At 52.4% G+C, this 17,156-nt stretch overlaps 3 protein-coding genes across 6 annotated transcripts in view; 1 reads left to right on the top strand and 2 right to left on the bottom strand.

The window, feature by feature from the left end:
• The window catches only part of cemip2 (cell migration inducing hyaluronidase 2), a 20,984-nt gene extending 18,663 nt beyond the window's left edge, over positions 1 to 2,321 (bottom strand). Inside the window, 1 exon segment of the mRNA XM_057033383.1 lies at positions 2,058 to 2,321. The gene's annotated coding sequence lies outside the window, so the exon portion shown is untranslated.
• Positions 2,322 to 6,339: 4,018 nt separating this feature from the next.
• On the bottom strand, positions 6,340 to 11,607 carry LOC130526039 (alpha/beta hydrolase domain-containing protein 17B). 2 transcript variants are annotated; one of them, XM_057033391.1, is made up of 3 exons: positions 11,564 to 11,607; positions 8,344 to 8,523; positions 6,340 to 8,175 (listed from the first exon to the last, which is right to left on the bottom strand). In XM_057033391.1, exons 1-3 carry the CDS (start codon positions 11,590 to 11,592, stop codon positions 7,956 to 7,958), a joined length of 429 nt encoding a protein of 142 aa, XP_056889371.1. In that variant the 5' UTR covers positions 11,593 to 11,607; the 3' UTR covers positions 6,340 to 7,955. The 2 variants fall into 2 exon arrangements, with proteins under 2 accessions (XP_056889371.1, XP_056889370.1); XM_057033390.1 differs by lacking the exon at positions 11,564 to 11,607 and having other exon boundaries at positions 8,344 to 8,685.
• Positions 11,608 to 15,004: 3,397 nt separating this feature from the next.
• LOC130526040 (uncharacterized protein C9orf85 homolog) lies at positions 15,005 to 17,117 on the top strand. Of its 3 annotated transcripts, none has more exons than XM_057033394.1 (4): positions 15,005 to 15,345; positions 15,453 to 15,559; positions 15,836 to 15,943; positions 16,692 to 17,117. In XM_057033394.1, the coding sequence occupies exons 1-4, from the start codon at positions 15,244 to 15,246 to the stop codon at positions 16,816 to 16,818; spliced, it is 444 nt and encodes a 147-aa protein (XP_056889374.1). In that variant the 5' UTR covers positions 15,005 to 15,243; the 3' UTR covers positions 16,819 to 17,117. The 3 variants fall into 3 exon arrangements, with proteins under 3 accessions (XP_056889374.1, XP_056889372.1, XP_056889375.1); XM_057033392.1 differs by having other exon boundaries at positions 15,830 to 15,943; XM_057033395.1 differs by having other exon boundaries at positions 15,212 to 15,345; positions 15,427 to 15,559; positions 15,830 to 15,943.
• Positions 17,118 to 17,156: the final 39 nt, after the last annotated feature.

Genomic DNA, 17,156 nt, shown 5'->3' with positions numbered 1-17,156 from the left:
CTGAACTGACCGGAGCGTTCAACGGGGAGGAAGAGGAAAAAGAGGTGAAAGACGTGAGATTTGTCCAAAACTGGGTCAAACACAGCAAGTCACAAGGACAGAGGACAGAGGACAGAGGGGCGCTGCTCAGGGGGAGGTTCACAGCCCAGGAACTCCATCACATCCCATAATGCTGACTGTCAGTGCTGCCTGGGGGACGACTCTTCATGGTTTCATCCCTCAGAGCAGAGCAGCACCACAGCCGGTCCCAGTGACACCAGGGAGGCGCCCGCTGCTCCGTAATGGGATGGAGCCGCACACCAGCCTGGGATGGAGCCGCACACCAGCCTGGGATGGAGCCACACACCAGCCTGGGATGGAGTCACACACCAGCCTGGGATGGAGCCACACACCAGCCTGGGATGGAGCTACACACCAGCCTGGGATGGAGCCACACACCAGCCTGGGATGGAGCCACACACCAGCCTGGGATGGAGCCACACACCAGCCTGGGATGGAGCCACACACCAGCCTGGGATGGAGCCACACACCAGCCGGTCGCTCTGCTGCCACCTCAGAGCTGCTCGGGTCTGAGGGATGAAACCATGAGGACGGCAGTCGTCCCTCAGGCAGCACCAACAGCGTTCATCAGCAGACCAAAGCCATCCGACCCATGTCCATGGCCCACAACACAGCTTTTGTCCTTTTTGGGGTTGTAAAAGGTGCAAAAGGACAACAAGTCTTTTAACTACATCACAGTCTTCATTCGGCAGAATAAAGTCCTAATTCACTCATTTCAATTAAGTGAAACTGATCAAAGAAGCTTTGACTCGAGTGCATCCACACAATCAAGGAGTCGCTTATTTGTGGGAACCGAACGGTCCCGTTGGCGGCGGCGCCAGCAAAGGTCCCGGCGCTGCTGGTTCTGCTGACGCTCCAACAACCTCTTGGATCTCCTCCTCACGGGCTGTGCCAGCCCCCGGCGGCGGGGGACGCTCCTCGTCTTCACGCCCATCTCTGCGGGGTTTTATTCACATTCCTCGCCATGAAAGGGGCCACGCCGTAAAAAAGACCTGCCAGACCAGGAAGACTCATCACCTCAGGGCGAATCCGCTCCCTGCACCACTCATCACTCGCACATTTCCTGATCACTGAACAATCCCATCATTTTCACACTTCCCAAGGTCACAACTTGAATTTCAAACAGATGTTGCTGGTTAAAAGGGAAGTCAAAGCAGATCTGTCCCGCATTTTAGACTGTTCACAGACCTCAAACACATATTCCTTTGTTTAATGTGGAGCGACTCCACTAGATTAAACGCATCAATACGTTTCTCAACAGCATCAAGGTAGAAGAAGAAGAAGAAGAATGACAGCAAAAGCATTCATGGTCTTTAGATCCTGTGTTTATCAAAGGCGCGTGGAATTCCACCTTAGTAGCGACACGTGGAAACATGGTCCTGTAAGAAGTAATGTTCACAATATCTCAAAAGGGTCTGAAAATAGAAGCTTAGACCTTAGAAAATAGACCCTTAACCTGGACCACCGCAACAACCCCGACCAATGTGACGGCATTGGTGGCCGGTGACTCCACCAGCTCGACCCCCCGCGGCTGACAGGCGCGCACGGAGCGACACCCACCGCGGCTCGGGCTGCTCTACCCCCGCGGCTCGGGCTGCTCTGCCCCCGCGGCTCTGGCTGCTCTGCCCCCGCGGCTCGGGCTGCTCTACCCCCGCGGCTCGGGCTGCCCTACCCCCGCGGCTCGGGCTGCTCTGCCCCCGCGGCTCGGGCTGCTCTGCCCCCGCGGCTCGGGCTGCTCTCCTACCGCGGCTCGGGCTGCTCTACCCCCGCGGCTCGGGCTGCTCTACCCCCGCGGCTCGGGCTGCTCTGCCCCCGCGGCTCGGGCTGCTCTGCCCCCGCGGCTCGGGCTGCTCTACCCCCGCGGCTCGGGCTGCTCTCCTACCGCGGCTCGGGCTGCTCTGCCCCCGCGGCTCGGGCTGCTCTCCTACCGCGGCTCTGGCTGCTCTGCCCCCGCGGCTCGGGCTGCTCTACCCCCGCGGCTCGGGCTGCTCTCCTACCGCGGCTCGGGCTGCTCTCCTACCGCGGCTCGGGCTGCTCTACCCCCGCGGCTCGGGCTGCTCCTCTCCCGCTCTGTCCCTTCACGCTTCGCCGGGTGCTGGTAGCGGGGCTGGTGTCCAGGCTCGTGGGGACGGTCCGGCCCTCCCTGGTTCGCGTTCGGTCTCCCTTTTATACGCTTTTCCTTCACATGGTGGTTTTGCTGCCGCTGGGCAGTCGCGCGTCCGTCGCTCAGCCCTCCGCACTCCGGACCACCGGCAGGAAGCTAGGTAGGCGGGGCTTGGCAGACAGGAAGTGGTGATGTGTTCAGGCTGTCGGAAAGATTAAACTCGGTCCAAAGGTTGAGCGAGGACGCGAATGCGTTGTTGTGTACAGTTTATATTTTGGCGATATAAATGAGATCCACATATATAAATATGTGAGTCTGTGCTTATCCTTGTAGGTTTGTTTTATTTTAAATATAAGGATATTTGTTCTGTACCTATCTATTATGGTTTGAGGAAAAAAGTGATATGACTAACCGTAACCAAAGTTAAATCAGTAAAATAAATTAATGCTAATAAATTACACCCCCTCCCTGGGCTACCACCTTATCGTGGTGGAGGGGTTTGCGTGTCCCAATGATCCCAGGAGCTCCGTTGTCTGGGGCTATATGCCCCTGGTAGGGCCACCCATGGCAAACAGGTCCTAGGTGAGGGACCAGACGAAGCGTAGCCCAGACCCCCTTATGATGAAGAACAGCATTGGTCCTACGTTTCCCTTGCCCGGATGCGGGTCACCGGGGCCCCCTCCTGGAGCCAGGCCTGGGGGTGGGGCACGTTGGCGAGCGCCTGGTGGCCGGACCTCTGCCCATGGAGTCCGGCCGGGCACAGCCCGAAGAGGCAACATGGGACCCCCTTCCCGTGGGCTCACCACCTGTAGGAGGGGCCAAGGGGGTTGGGTGCATTGTGTTTTGGGTAGCAGCCGGAGGCAGGGACCTTGGCGGTCTGATCCCCGGCTGCATAAACTGGCTCTAGGGACATGGAATGTCACCTCTCTGGTGGTAAAGGAGCCTGAGCTGGTGCGCGAGGTTGAGAAGTTCCGACTAGATATAGTTGGCCTCACCTCGACGCACGGCAAGGGCTCTGGAACCAGTCTTCTTGAGAGGGGTTGGACTCTCTACCACTCTGGAGTTGCCGATGGTGAGAGGCGACGAGCAGGGGTGGCAATTCTGGTTGCTCCCCATCTCAGTGCCTGTGTATTGGAGTTTACCCCGGTGGATGAGAGGGCAGCCTCCCTTCGCCTTCGGGTGGGGGGACGGATCCTGACTGTTGTTTGTGCCTATGGTCCAAACAGCAGTTCAGCGTATCCACCCTTTTTGGAGTCCTTAGAGGGAGTGCTGGAGAGTGCCCCTTCTGGGGGCTCCCTCGTCCTCCTGGGTGACTTCAATGCTCACGTTGGCAATGACAGTGTGACCTGGAGAGGTGTGATTGGGAAGAACGGCCCCCCTGATCTGAACCTGAGTGGTGTTTTGTTATTGGACTTCTGTGCTCATCTCAGATTGTCCATAACAAACACCTTGTTCAGACATAAAGGTGTCCACATGTGCACTTGGCACCAGGACGCCTTAGGCCGCAGATCAATGATCGACTTTGTGGTTGTGTCATCAGATTTGCGGCCGCATGTTCTGGACACTCAGGTGAAGAGAGGGGCGGAGCTGTCAACTGATCACCACCTGGTGGTGAGCTGGCTCCGATGGTGGGGAAGGATGCCGGACAGACCTGGCAGGCCCAAACGTGTTGTGAGGGTCTGCTGGGAACGCCTGGCAGAGTCCCCTGTCAGAAGGAGCTTCAACTCACCCCTCCAGGAGAGCTTTGAACATGTCCCGGGGGAGGCGGGGGACATTGAGTCCGAGTGGACCATGTTCCGTGCCTCCATTGTTGAGGCGGCTGACCGGTGCTGTGGCCGCAAGGTGGTTGGTGCCTGTCATGGTGGCAATACCCGAACCCGCTGGTGGACACCAGCGGTGAGGGATGCCGTCAAGCTGAAGAAGGAGTCGTATCGGGCCTTACTGGCCTGTGGGACTCCTGAGGCAGCAGATGGGTACCGGCAGGCTAAGCAAAGTGCAGCTACGGCCGTTGCAAAGACCCGGGCGTGGGAAGAGTTCGGTGAGGCCATGGAGAACGACTTTCGGACGGCTTCGAAAAGGTTCTGTCCACTATACGGCGTCTGAGGAAGGGGAAGCAGTGCACTGTCAACAATGTGTATAGTGGTGATGGTGTGCTGCTGACCTCAACTCGGGATGTTGTGGATCGGTGGAAGGAATACTTCGAGGACCTCCTCAATCCCACCAACACGCCTTCCAGTGAGGAAGTAGGGCCTGGGGACCTGGAGATGGGCTCTCATATCTCCGGGGCTGAAGTTGCCGAGGTAGTCAAAAAACTCCTCGGTGGCAAGGCCCCGGGGGTGGATGAGATCCGCCCGGAGTTCCTTAGGGCTCTGGATGTTGTAGGGCTGTCGTGGTTGACTCGACTCTGCAACATCACGTGGACATCGGGGGCAGTGCCGCTGGATTGGCAGACCGGGGTGGTAGTCCCTCTTTTTAAGAAGGGGGACCGGAGGGTGTGTTCCAACTATAGGGGGATCACACTCCTCAGCCTCCCTGGTAAGGTCTATTCAGGGGTACTGGAGAGGAGGGTCCGCCGGATAGTCAAACCTCGGATTCAGGAGGAGCAATGTGGTTTTCGTCCTGGGCGTGGAACAGTGGACCAGCTCTACATCCTCAGCAGGGTCTTCGAGGGTGCATGGGAGTTTGCCCAACCAGTCCACATGTGTTTTGTGGACTTGGAGAAGGCATTCGACCGTGTCCCTCGGGGGGTCCTGTGGGGGGTTCTCCGAGAGTGTGGGGTGTCGGGCCCCCTGATACGGGCCGTCCGCTCCCTGTACGATCGGTGCCAGAGTTTGGTCCGAATTGCTGGCAGTAAGTCGAACTCGTTTCCAGTGAGGGTTGGTCTCTGCCAGGGCTGCCCTGTGTCACCGATTCTGTTCATAACTTTTATGGACAGAATTTCTAGGTGCAGTCGTGGTGTTGAGGGGATCCGGTTTGGTGACCTCAGGATCGCATCTCTGCTTTTTGCGGATGATGTGGTCCTGTTGGCGTCATCAGCCCGTGACCTCCAACTAACACTGGATCGGGTCGCCGCCGCATGTGAAGCGGCTGGGATGAGAATCAGCACCTCCAAATCCGAGGCCATGGTTCTCAACCGGAAAAAGGTGGAGTGCCTTCTCCGGGTAAAGGAGGAGATCCTGCCCCAAGTGGAGGAGTACCTCGGGGTCTTGTTCACGAGTGAGGGAAGAATGGAGCGGGAGATCGACAGGCGGATCGATGCGGCGTCCGCAGTAATGCGGACTCTGCACCGGTCCGTAGGGGGGAAAAGATTTATCGGTCGATCTTCGTTCCTACCCTCACCTATGGCCATGACCTTTGGGTAATGACCGAAAGAACAAGATCACGGGTACAGGCGGCTGAAATGAGCTTCCTCCGTAGGGTGGCTGGGCTCTCCCCTAGAGAGGGGGAGAAGCGCTGCCATCCGGGAGGAGCTCGGAGTAGAGCCGCTGCTCCTCCGCGTTGAGAGGAGCCAGATGGGGTGGCTTGGGCACCTAGTCAGGATGCCCCCTGGACGCCTCCCTGGTGAGGTGTTCAGGGCATGTCCCTCCGGTAGGAGACCCCCGGGAAGACCCAGGACACGTTGGAGAGACTATGTCTCTCGACTGGCCTGGGAACGCCTGGGGATCCCTCCGGATGAGCTGGAAGAAGTAGCTGGGGAGAGGGAAGTCTGGGCCCCTCTGCTTAGGCTGCTGCCCCCGCGACCCGACCCCGGATAAGGGTAGAGGATGGATGGATGGATAATAAATTACACATAGCGTGTGAATTAGAGTAATAAATTACGCTACATGCCGGTACAACCTAAACATATTGCCAACATATTCTTTATTATTTCATTATTGGATTTTATTGTTCGGTGATACATGTACTGCTCTGTAAAAGCAACTGGTTTGCGTTTCGAAGATAGAGTTTATCTGCGCGCGTAAATGTAAAATAAAGCCATTTCAAGACCTTTGTGATTAAAATAATTATTTTGCTGCAACCAAGTCTCGTTTCCGGGATGGCCGTGAATTGGTCGTTTCCGGCCGCGATAAGGGGAGGGACCGAGTCTCCAAACGCTGCCCCCTGGCGGACAAGGGACATTTATTACCCTCCAATCTACCCCCCCCCCCCATCACAAAATGACAGGAGAAACTGGGTTGCTTGTCAAATACTATTTTATTTTCACAAGCCGTGTAGGAATGACTATATTAGCATTGTTTACATATCTATTCCTGTCATTGAAATATGCCATACAAAACGTATCTAATCAAATCAAATGACCAGTACAAAGGTCTGAAAAAGCCCAAATGATAATATATCAGATACATATCAAAAGTCTGAGTCGTGAAATGACAAAAAGCCTGGAAAAGAAAAAAGAAAAATAACATTTCCTGTTTAAATGCTATTTACAAAATGACGGAAACCAAAATGGTGTGAAACAAATAAAAAGCATTTCCCCCCTTTGAGAAATCAAACCGTGTTTGAATCTTGGTCCAATTTGCTCTTTATTCACCAGTTATTAGGACGTGAGGTTTCCAGTAGCACCCACTGACTTCGTCATTAACTGACAGCATTTGACTCATTTTAAGAGAATAAGAGTCACATAGGAAGTGATGACACGCATATGCACCAAAATAAGAGCAAAGGAGACGTTTCCGTGACACAGGCCATGAACACAAAGGAGAGGAGCACTTTGACATGTAATGAGAGCAGGAAGCAAAAGAAAAGGTTTAGCGCCAGTTAAAGGTTCAAAATGAACTGTCCAATGTAAAAGAAAGAAATCTCACTTTAAATTTGAGGTTTTCTGACATTTACAACTTCATCGGGGAACAGAGTTGCACAGAAGCTCTTTTGACACATGACTGACTAAATTATGAAAATAATGAGAATCTAAATGAGCCTCCATGCAACATCCAGGGAAGCTACGTTCAGAACCTCACCGTTGGGCTCAAACTTGGAATCTAATTTATTTCGGACAAAAGCTGTTGAACTTTTGATATTTCAAAAAGAAAAAGGAAAACTTTGATTTTTGTATTGTATTGATAACAACATACGGAACCCATGGAGAGACAAAGAAAAACAAGCGTCAGTAATCGGGATGCTGCTTTTGACAGAATAGTTCTGGTTTCTAAGATCATTGACGAGAGCAGCAATTCTGGTGGTTCAGTACCAAAACGTGATTCTATGCTGCAAGAACTCAGCTCTGGACCCCCCTGGTGTTGGCTGTAAACTGGGCCGTTCCAAAAGGGAACAGAGAACAGATGAAGCTTTGGAACAACTCATCTGGTGATGGAGAAATTAGTGTGTTGCTATAATATTAGACTAAATATTTGGCAAGACTGACCTGTTTATACGTCAGTTAGTGAGTTCATCAGTGTGTGTGTGTGTGGTGTGTGTGTGTGTGTGTGTGTGTGTGTGTGTGTGTGTGTGTGTGTGTGAGTGTGAGTGTGTGAGTGTGTGTACATGATTTAACCTGACCACAAAGTCAGAATGAGATCAGTTTAGTGAGAGTCTGGTCCGGTCCAGAGTTCCCCACAGTGGTCCAAGGCAGCAAACATCTCACACACCCCCACATCTACTGCATGTTGTCTGCGTAATCATCATCTACTGATCTCAAAGTGCCACTCTCAACGCAGCAAAAAAAAAAAAAAAAAATCATGGTTGTTCAGTTCACAGTTGCAGCACGTGGGTCCAAACAGGCCTGGGATGGAGGCTGGACAGCAGGAGCAGACAGATTCTCCCCTTCCATGGTAACCTTGTTTAACCACCTTCACTACAAGTTGACCAGCTCATGAGCAACAAACTGCTTGAGCCTCTCCAGGTACTGTCCATAGAGCTCCACGTCATTGTGTCCAGCCCCTTCCACCCAGAGAGGCTCCACCGGGCGCTGACAGCGCTCGTACAGAGCCAAGCCGTGAGAGAAGTCGATGACCTCGTCCTCCGTGCCGTGAATGACCAGGACCGGCGACGTCACCTTCGAAATCTTATCGATGCTGCGGAGGAAGAGAGGAGCAATTAACCGTGTGGGGCTAAAGAGGAAGTCATTAACTGTAGTGTGGCCATCTCACCAGCAGAGGGCGCTGAAGGAGGGAGGGAGGGAGGGAGAGAGAGGAGGGAGGGAGGGAGGGAGGGTCACCCTAACCCCCCCCACTGTCACTTACTTGGGGAAGGCGTCGAAGCAGTAGGTCTTCTTGGTGTCGGGGAACGCCACCCTCATGCCGGAGGTGAGGGGCGAGTGGAGGATGACGGCGGCGCTCTCGTAGCGAGACGCCAGGTCCACCGAGGGCACGGTCCCGATGCTCTGGCCGTACACGATCACGCTCTCAGGCCGGACGCCGTAGCTGCGGAGGCAGAAGCACCGAGCGTCACCTGTGGGGCTCATGGGCTCACCTGGACTGATCATTATGGGAGGAGGTCCTGACCCTGACCCTGATCAGAGCAACTTAATCATCGTCACTGCAGCTCCCACCTGCAGCTCCCACCTGAGCTCCCACCTGAGCTCCCACCTGCAGCTCCCACCTGCAGCTCCCACCTGAGCTCCCACCTGAGCTCCCACCTGCAGCTCCTACCTGAGCTCCCACCTGAGCTCCCACCTGAGCTCCCACCTGAGCTCCCACCTGCAGCTCCTACCTGAGCTCCCACCTGCAGCTCCTACCTGAGCTCCCACCTGCAGCTCCTACCTGAGCTCCTACCTGAGCTCCCACCTGAGCTCCTACCTGAGCTCCTACCTGAGCTCCCACCTGCAGCTCCTACCTGAGCTCCTACCTGAGCTCCCACCTGCAGCTCCTACCTGAGCTCCTACCTGAGCTCCCACCTGCAGCTCCTACCTGAGCTCCTACCTGAGCTCCCACCTGCAGCTCCCACCTGAGCTCCTACCTGAGCTCCTACCTGAGCTCCCACCTGCAGCTCCTACCTGAGCTCCCACCTGAGCTCACACCTGAGCTCACACCTGCAGCTCCTACCTGAGCTCCTACCTGAGCTCCCACCTGCAGCTCCCACCTGAGCTCCCACCTGCAGCTCCTACCTGAGCTCCCACCTGCAGCTCCTACCTGAGCTCCCACCTGCAGCTCCTACCTGAGCTCCTACCTGAGCTCCTACCTGAGCTCCCACCTGAGCTCCCACCTGCAACACAGTAATTAACAGCTTGGACCCGCTCGTCAACGCTGGATGATCATTAGGGAAACAGGAAGTCACTGTCGTCCTGAAACATTTAGACTTCGACACCCCCCCGCTACTGAGCAGGGGGGTTCACCTCGCCTTCGCCCCCGCGTTATGCTGCCTCCATCTGGAGACGCATGCTAACAGCACCTCGGCGGGATGCAGTTAGCATGCTAGCTGTTAGCATGGAGCTTCAATTCCAAACCTCAAGAGATGATGGTCGATGGTCGTTCCTGCTGGATTATTCACAATGTCCCGGGGACACGGATCAGTTGGGACGTAAACGAATATTGAGAGATGATGAAGACAGACATCGCACACAAAGAATCCTCAGTACGTTTGAAAAGAATTAGTTTTGCATTTTTGTGGGGGGTGGATCTTCTTGAGCTGGCCCCTGGTCCAGGTGGGCTGTACGTGATCAAGGCATCACTGATGTGACCTGGCAGGTGTGACCTTTCACCTTTATGAGCACGACCCATTTACAAGTTCACTGTCTTTGGTTCCAAACCCATTTTTGGTGACGCAGTTTCACAAAAGTTGCTCCAAGATTTAGCTTTGCTAAAAAGTTAAATATTTAGTATTTCATGAACCAGCAGCAGAAGTTACCATGTCCACGAGTGACCAGCAGGGTTAGCTGTGGTAACTAATCCATGACCCTAACTCTTGGCCCCAGGCGAGATCCGCCTCCCCGCCACAGACGGCCAGGCGAGGTCCGCCTCCTCGCCACAGACGGCCAGGCGAGTCCGCCTCCTCGCCACAGACGGCCAGGCGAGGTCCGCCTCCACGCCACAGACGGCCAGGCGAGGTCCGCCTCCTCGCCACAGACGGCCAGGCGAGGTCCGCTTCCCCGCCTCCTCGCCACAGACGCCTGAACTCCTCAGTGTTTACGTGCTGCTGTTACGGAGCTGCGACAAACGTTAAGGTGCAAATGCTGCTGGCTGACCAGCGTGTTAGAGACACAGTGTTTATTGGAAATCCGTTGCTAGGCTACCACTCAATATTCGGCTACCACTCAATATTCGGCTACCACTCAATATTCGGCTACCGCTCAATATTCGGCTACCACTCAATATTAGGCTATGAGGATCTCCTGCTGAGTCGCTTCCTTCAGGGGGAAAAGAAAATGATGGGCTGGAACTCAAAGAGTCAATAACAAGAAGCGGATCAGACGTTAGCCAGCGTGTTAGCCAGCGTGCTAGCCAGCGTGTTAGCCAGCGTGTTAGCCAGCGTGTTCCCTCTGAACATTCTTCTGCTGCTTGAGTACTGGTCATGTGGCAGCAGCAGTGCACGTGACACACTCTCCAACCAGGCCGTGCACGCCCGAGTACAAAATGGAGGTTGTGTGAGTGTGAAAAGCAGCTGAGTTATGCAATGGATGAATCATCGGGGCCAGTGTGAGCGCAGGTGAAGGGAGCGTCCTCGTGCTCCTGGCTGAGCTCTCCAGGCTGGAGGCAGCAGACCGAGCTGAAGAGCAGGTTTAGCAGAGCAAACGTTCCAATTCGGTTCAACCATAGAAACCACCCAGCAGGAAGCACAAGCAGCACTAAGGAGACACCAGGACCCTAGCCCTAGCCCTAAACCAGGACCCTAGCCCTAGCCCTAAACCAGGACCCTAGCCCTAGCCCTAAACCAGGACCCTCACACAGAACCCTAACCCTAAACCAGGACCCTCACACAGAACCCTAAACCAGGACCCTCACACAGAACCCTAAACCAGGACCCTCACACAGAACCCTAAACCAAAACCCTCACACAGAACCCTAACCCTAGCCCTAAACCAGGACCCTCACACAGAACCCTAACCCTAAACCAGGACCCTCACACAGAACCCTAACCCTAAACCAGGACCTTTCTATCAACTCTAACCAACTCTTGATGTAGGACCAATAACCCAGGGTTGGCCTGTTTGCACTAACTAATCCTTTTTTATAACTATATTATATATATAACTATAACTATAACTAATCATCCCACCTCTGGAATGTCTTATTTGCACCTTCATTTTTCCCCAAGGGAAAGTGGGTGTAAAAGTTTAGGCACTATTGTTACCGCCCGCCCTTTAAGAGTGATTAACAGTCATTAACAGTCATTAATAGTGATCAACGGTGATTAATAGTGATCAACGGTGATTAATAGTGATCAACGGTGATTAATAGTGATTAACAGTGATTAATAGTCATTAATAGTGATTAATAGTGATTAATAGTGATTAATAGTGACTACCTTCTGAAGAGTGATGCAATCACACTCATCACCAGCTGTTAGATCCTTTAAACAAACGTAAGTGATCCAGCGAATGCTTTTGTTTGAGCTGGAAGCGTCAGAGGAGGACGTCCTGCAGGATGTGAGCACGCCGCCCACAGCCACACCCCTGAATGGCGCTCCCTCGGGGCCGCGCCGCTCCCCCGGCCCCGCGCCGCTCCCTCAGGGCCGCGTCGGCACCAGGAAGAAGAGCTGCTCTACAATCAGGACCGACGGCCGTCGCTTGACTCAGCAAAATCCCCCAAAAGTGGTCGTCATATAGGGCAGAGCGAGGGTCCCAGCAGGGCTCAGGAAGGTGTGCATACCTGTGGGGGCCTCTCATCACAAGGGGTCACTAGTGATCACTGAGGACCAGCCATGATCACCCATGATCACCCATGATCATCACCCATGATCACCGCCCAGCAGCATTAGTGGTGTTACTGGTCGTACTGGTTGATGGGGCCACTACAGCAGAGGCACCTGCAGGACCTGAAATCCTGATTGTGATCTGAAATCTGAAGATATAAACGGGTTTTTGTACGTGTAACGAGGCCGCGCAGGAAACAATCGGCCCGATCATCTGATGACGGAACACCAGGAAGATCCCATCAGGCTGGCCCGGGTCACATCAGGCTCGTCTGGGTCGCGCCAGGCTGGTGTTCCCAGAAGAATTCCCTTCTTTGTTACTAAAGAAAGGTTCCCTCTCATGTGAGCCCAGTTCCGCTACATGCTACATGCTACACGCTCACACTGCTGTTGGCTGGAATGAAGCCGTTAACGGAGGTAAAATGTGTCACCTGACGGCGGCGAGGCGCGGCCACGTGGAACGGCGCTCTTTCATTCAGAAGTTTGCGTTTGGTTCCAGTCAGCTGACTCCAGCCTCACAACCGGCTGATCACATGTGATCCCACGTGATCCCATGTGATCACGTGCAGGGAACTCTGGGTGAGTGTCAGCAGCTCTATTCCAGGAGGGAAGAACCTCTGGAAGCTTCGCTTCGAAATAAGACGCAGCCCAACCTGCAGCTGAGGCCACTTCCTGGCTGTGGAACATGTACAACCAGGAGCTTCCTGTTTAACTTATCAACTTCCTTTTCTTAAAGGCCCAATTTACACAAGAACGCAGCAGAGCAGGAGGAAACAGCCCCATGGCTCTTCATGGGGTAATTAATGGGGTAATTAATGCCACACCGAACCTACACATGCTCCTGATCAGATGTTCTCCAGCAGGTAGAAGCAAAAGCTCATCAAGGCTAAAGGAACAACAATGATGCCCCCCCATCATATAATAATATCTCATGTTTACACTAGTTCTCGCTGGATGTGGACATTAAAGTGCGTCTTTCCTTCTGCAGCCTCCACAGACCACGGCTGTGGTGTTGGAGGTGCTGAGGAGCGACGTGGACCCCCCGGAGCTGCTGCACCGCCCTAGCAACACTGGCTTCATGTCTTTGAGCGCTCCTTCAGGGCTGTATTCTACTGGAGATAAAGGTGGGGACCATCTCTTGGTCCTGTTCCAGCAGCAACATGATTATTGACGTTGATTTGCTCATATTTTATGATGAAATACAACCAAAATATGTAGTCAGCAGAATAAAGGGACAAAGCTGAATGCCTCTTATTGTAAATAACATGATTATTCAAACAATTCACCAAGTGGTGAACATTGAACTAAAAGCTGCTCAGCATCCTCTGAGTCCAGAGCAGGTTTCAGGGGACTCACGGATCCGCGCATTAGCTTCTAACCCTAACCCTAACCCTGACCCTGACCCTAGCCCTAGCCCTGACCCTAACCCTAACCCTGACCCTAGCCCTAGCCCTGACCCTAACCCTAACCTAGCCCTGACCCTAGCCCCCTAGCCCTGACCCTAACCCTAACCCTGACCCTAGCCCTAGCCCTAACCCTGACCCTAGCCCTGACCCTGACCCTGACCCTAACCCTAACCCTAGCCCTGACCCTAGCCCTAACCCTGACCCTAACCCTAACCCTGACCCTAGCCCTAACCCTGACCCTAACCCTAACCCTGGGCCAGGGTTAGGGGTTAGGGGCCTTGACCTGGGCCAGGGTTAGGGGCCTTGACCTGGGCCAGGGTTAGGGTTAGGGGCCTTGACCTGGGCCAGGGTTAGGGGTTAGGGGCCTTGACCTGGGCCAGGGTTAGGGGTTAGGGGCCTTGACCTGGCCCAGGGTTAGGGGCCTTGACCTGGGCCAGGGTTAGGGGTTAGGGGCCTTGACCTGGGCCATTCTATGGCTGAACGTACATTCTCTAGCACAGTTTAGCTGGGAAAGTGTGCATGTGTGTACTTTGTTAATAATTCTGTGCTAAAAGACATTTGAATCGGATGAAACCCCTCGCGATGTTTTAATGAGGCCAATATCAGGTTAATAGTAATAAATGATGGAATTCAAGGCATGTAAAGAATTTGCTTCAGTCGGTTGGGAGTAAAGGGTTAAAGCTCCTTCTAATTTGGCTCCATCGGCTGAATGTGGGGACATTAAAATGATAGTGGAGCGGCTAAATTACACAGAGGAAGCTATTATATTCCCATATTATCCCAAAATAGTCCAAAATCTCCACAGACCCCAGCGACTGGATGGAGCCCAGTTTACTGTAAAATGGAGGAGGAATCATCTATGCTGCGAGATTACCGGGATCTGCCGGGGATCTGCCCGGATCTGCCCGGGATCTGCCCTCTACATGACGGCTTAATTAGGCGATCACACGCCGTGCGCGAGCTTCCCACCACCACGCGCCACTGGCCCGGCGTTACCTGGACTGAGGTCGGCTTGGTTGAGACGCGGTCGCCAGGTGGTTCCTTCGGCACCAATGAGCTAATTTCCCAGGACCAGTAGATCGCCACGGTTCTCCGCGACCAGGTTGTCCGTCGATCCGTGCGGTGTCCGAGCGAAGCCACTGTGTTCCCGTCCTGGCTCCGCAGCTGCGAGTCGCCTCTTCGCCTCCGGTTCCGACAACAAGGCTGCAGTTTCCTCCTCCTCCGCTCGGCCTCCTCAACACACAAGCGAGAGCAAATTCGATTTATTCTAAACACTCGAGTCCGTGTTGCCCAGCAGAGCCGCCAACAATGTGCGAGTTCATAATCGTCTGCGGGAGATAATAGTTGTCTTGGTCCAACATCACCGCTTTGTTAGATATATATATAATATATTTTTCTGGATATCAAAACGCTCAGTGAGCGATGTAATTTGATTGGCAGCTGGGTAGACCAATAGCAAATGCGCTATAAAAGTAATACACCAATGGGAACCAGCGTACGTGTATATGGGCGTTTCTGTGTCCTCGTTGTTGCCGCCTCATTTTTTGATTGACATCCAGCTTAGCCAATCAGAAAGTGTTTCGATAAGGAGCAGTCCAATCGCCTTTTATCAAGTTTGTTTCAGCGTTTAGGCAAGTGGCGCTAAGACAATGTAATTATATATGTTGATTTCAATTATATATCTTTATTTAACCCAAAAGGACATGATTTTCTTATAGTTTATGTGCCTTTAAAAATGAAGTATTCACGTTTTGGCCACATCAGCCAATAACATTGGCTAACGTGAACCTTTTGCTTCCGGGTTAGGGGTCTCTGCCTGACAGGCGTGCTTGGGAATTTAAATATCTTCGGAATATTGGCAAAATAAGCGATAAAAAAGAACATAAGATGAGTTCTCAGAAAGGTAATGTGTCTCGGTCGCGAGGCCAGAAGCATCAAAACACGTTTGCCTATAAAAACGACAAGCATGGAGCGACTACACAATTAAAGGTAAATATAAAGGAGTAGCCTATTAGCCTGTAGCTCAGCAGCGCTTGTGTCGAGTCACGTGTGAACAAATCAATGTGCCAGTTATGATGTCGACTATGGTTTTGCAGAAGGCGAAAGCCAAGATTCACGACGGCCTCTGCCAACATTGCAAAGATGTGCTCGAGTGGAAAGTGAAGTACAACAAATACAAGACTTTAACGCAGCCCCGGAAGTGGTGAGCTGCCTGGCACAAGTTTGAGCTTCACAATCTCTTTTTATCGTTTTAACCGGTGGTGGCTCAGTCTTTGAGGGACGGGGCTGAGAAGCAAAGGGTGCAGACAAAATTTGCAAGGGGAAGTGCCCTTGAGCCAGGTGCCGAAGCCTCAAATGCTGTAATGTCAGTGTGTGCGTCAGAATCCTTCTAACGCGTTTTTGATCATGCATGCAAATGTCTGCATTTGTGTTCGGTGTGAGACCTGATAACATTGGTGCAAACTTCTGTCAGCGTCAGGTGCTCTCAGAAGACTGTGAAGGACGCCTACCACATCATCTGCAAGCCGTGCGCTCTCCAGCTAGAGCTTTGCTGCAAGTGTGGAAAGAAGGAAGAAATCATTATTCCGTAAGTGATATCAGGTTATGAGAACGTGCATTGTGCAGTGTCCTGCACACACAGTGCACAGTTGCATGTTCACAGTGCAGTCCTGTCTCCGACTGATGTGTCACTTCTGTCACATTCATTCTTTAAATTGTTCCTCAAATCATTTAGAGAATTTTGCATATCTTGATTGATTGTGGTGGTTTTAACGTTCACAATGAAGCTGAGGAAAAGTAATTGTTGTTAAGACGTTTTTCCTGCCCAAATCTTGCATTTTTCATTTTTAATCAACTTGTAGTAAGTTAATTCTAGAGTCATTCTGCCATCTTGTGGACGTTTGTGTGTATTGCTGTTTTTAGCCTGTTTATCCATCTAAATGGTGCAGTGTCCTCCTGAAACGCTCTTCAGACACCAGTTGAGCATTTATGTCTCCAGTAATGATGACAAGTAAATGTAGCTGACTCAGTTAAAGAACATAGCATTATTAAATATTTTCACAAATTTTGGATAACGAGGACCGGTTGGATCAGGAGGACCGGTTGGATCAGGAGGACCGGTTGGATCAGGAGGACCGGTTCCAGTCTGGTGTTGGGATCCGTGGTGTTGGAATGGAAAGGGTGCCTTGAAAGCATCTGCACTGCTCTATTACATTTCTTGAGGCTAATGAAAACATTGAATAATAATTAAAATATTATAAATGTATAATTCAAGCGGTTCCGTCAGGGCCTGTTGCTGGTCCAGACTGACTCGGCACCTTTTCCTTTTGCCTCAGAGTGAATTCACCAGGGGAGACACGAGATGGGGACGAGAGAAAGACGGACGTGGACGACGTGGGCGGCGACGATGGAGACTTGTTTGGAGACGAGCATGAAGAAGAAGCGGAAATTGAGGGTTCCTGACTGAATCAGGATTCCAGGGGGACTTTTGGAGCAAAAAGCTTCTCTCATAGATTTAAAGTCACGACTCGAACTGAGTGATGCACCTGTGGAAAAGATGTGACTTTTAAACAATGGCTGATTTTTTGCTTCTGTGTTTTGGAGTTTTGACGGTTCTGTTCCCTGCGTCGCTGCCATAAACGAGGGATTTCAGTTCCTTTTATTAATGATGGAAATCCATGATTGAACTGAGGGATCAAGATCAAAATACTGACCGATATGTAGAGAAATAAAAGCACCAAACCAATAAATACACACAATAAGTGTTCGGTCCAAACGACCTGAAACATGAGAAACACAAA

Source organism: Takifugu flavidus, chromosome 5, assembly GCF_003711565.1.
Source record: "Takifugu flavidus isolate HTHZ2018 chromosome 5, ASM371156v2, whole genome shotgun sequence".
Taxonomy (NCBI): Eukaryota; Metazoa; Chordata; class Actinopteri; order Tetraodontiformes; family Tetraodontidae; genus Takifugu; species Takifugu flavidus.
This window is presented reverse-complemented; position numbering and strand designations above follow the sequence as displayed.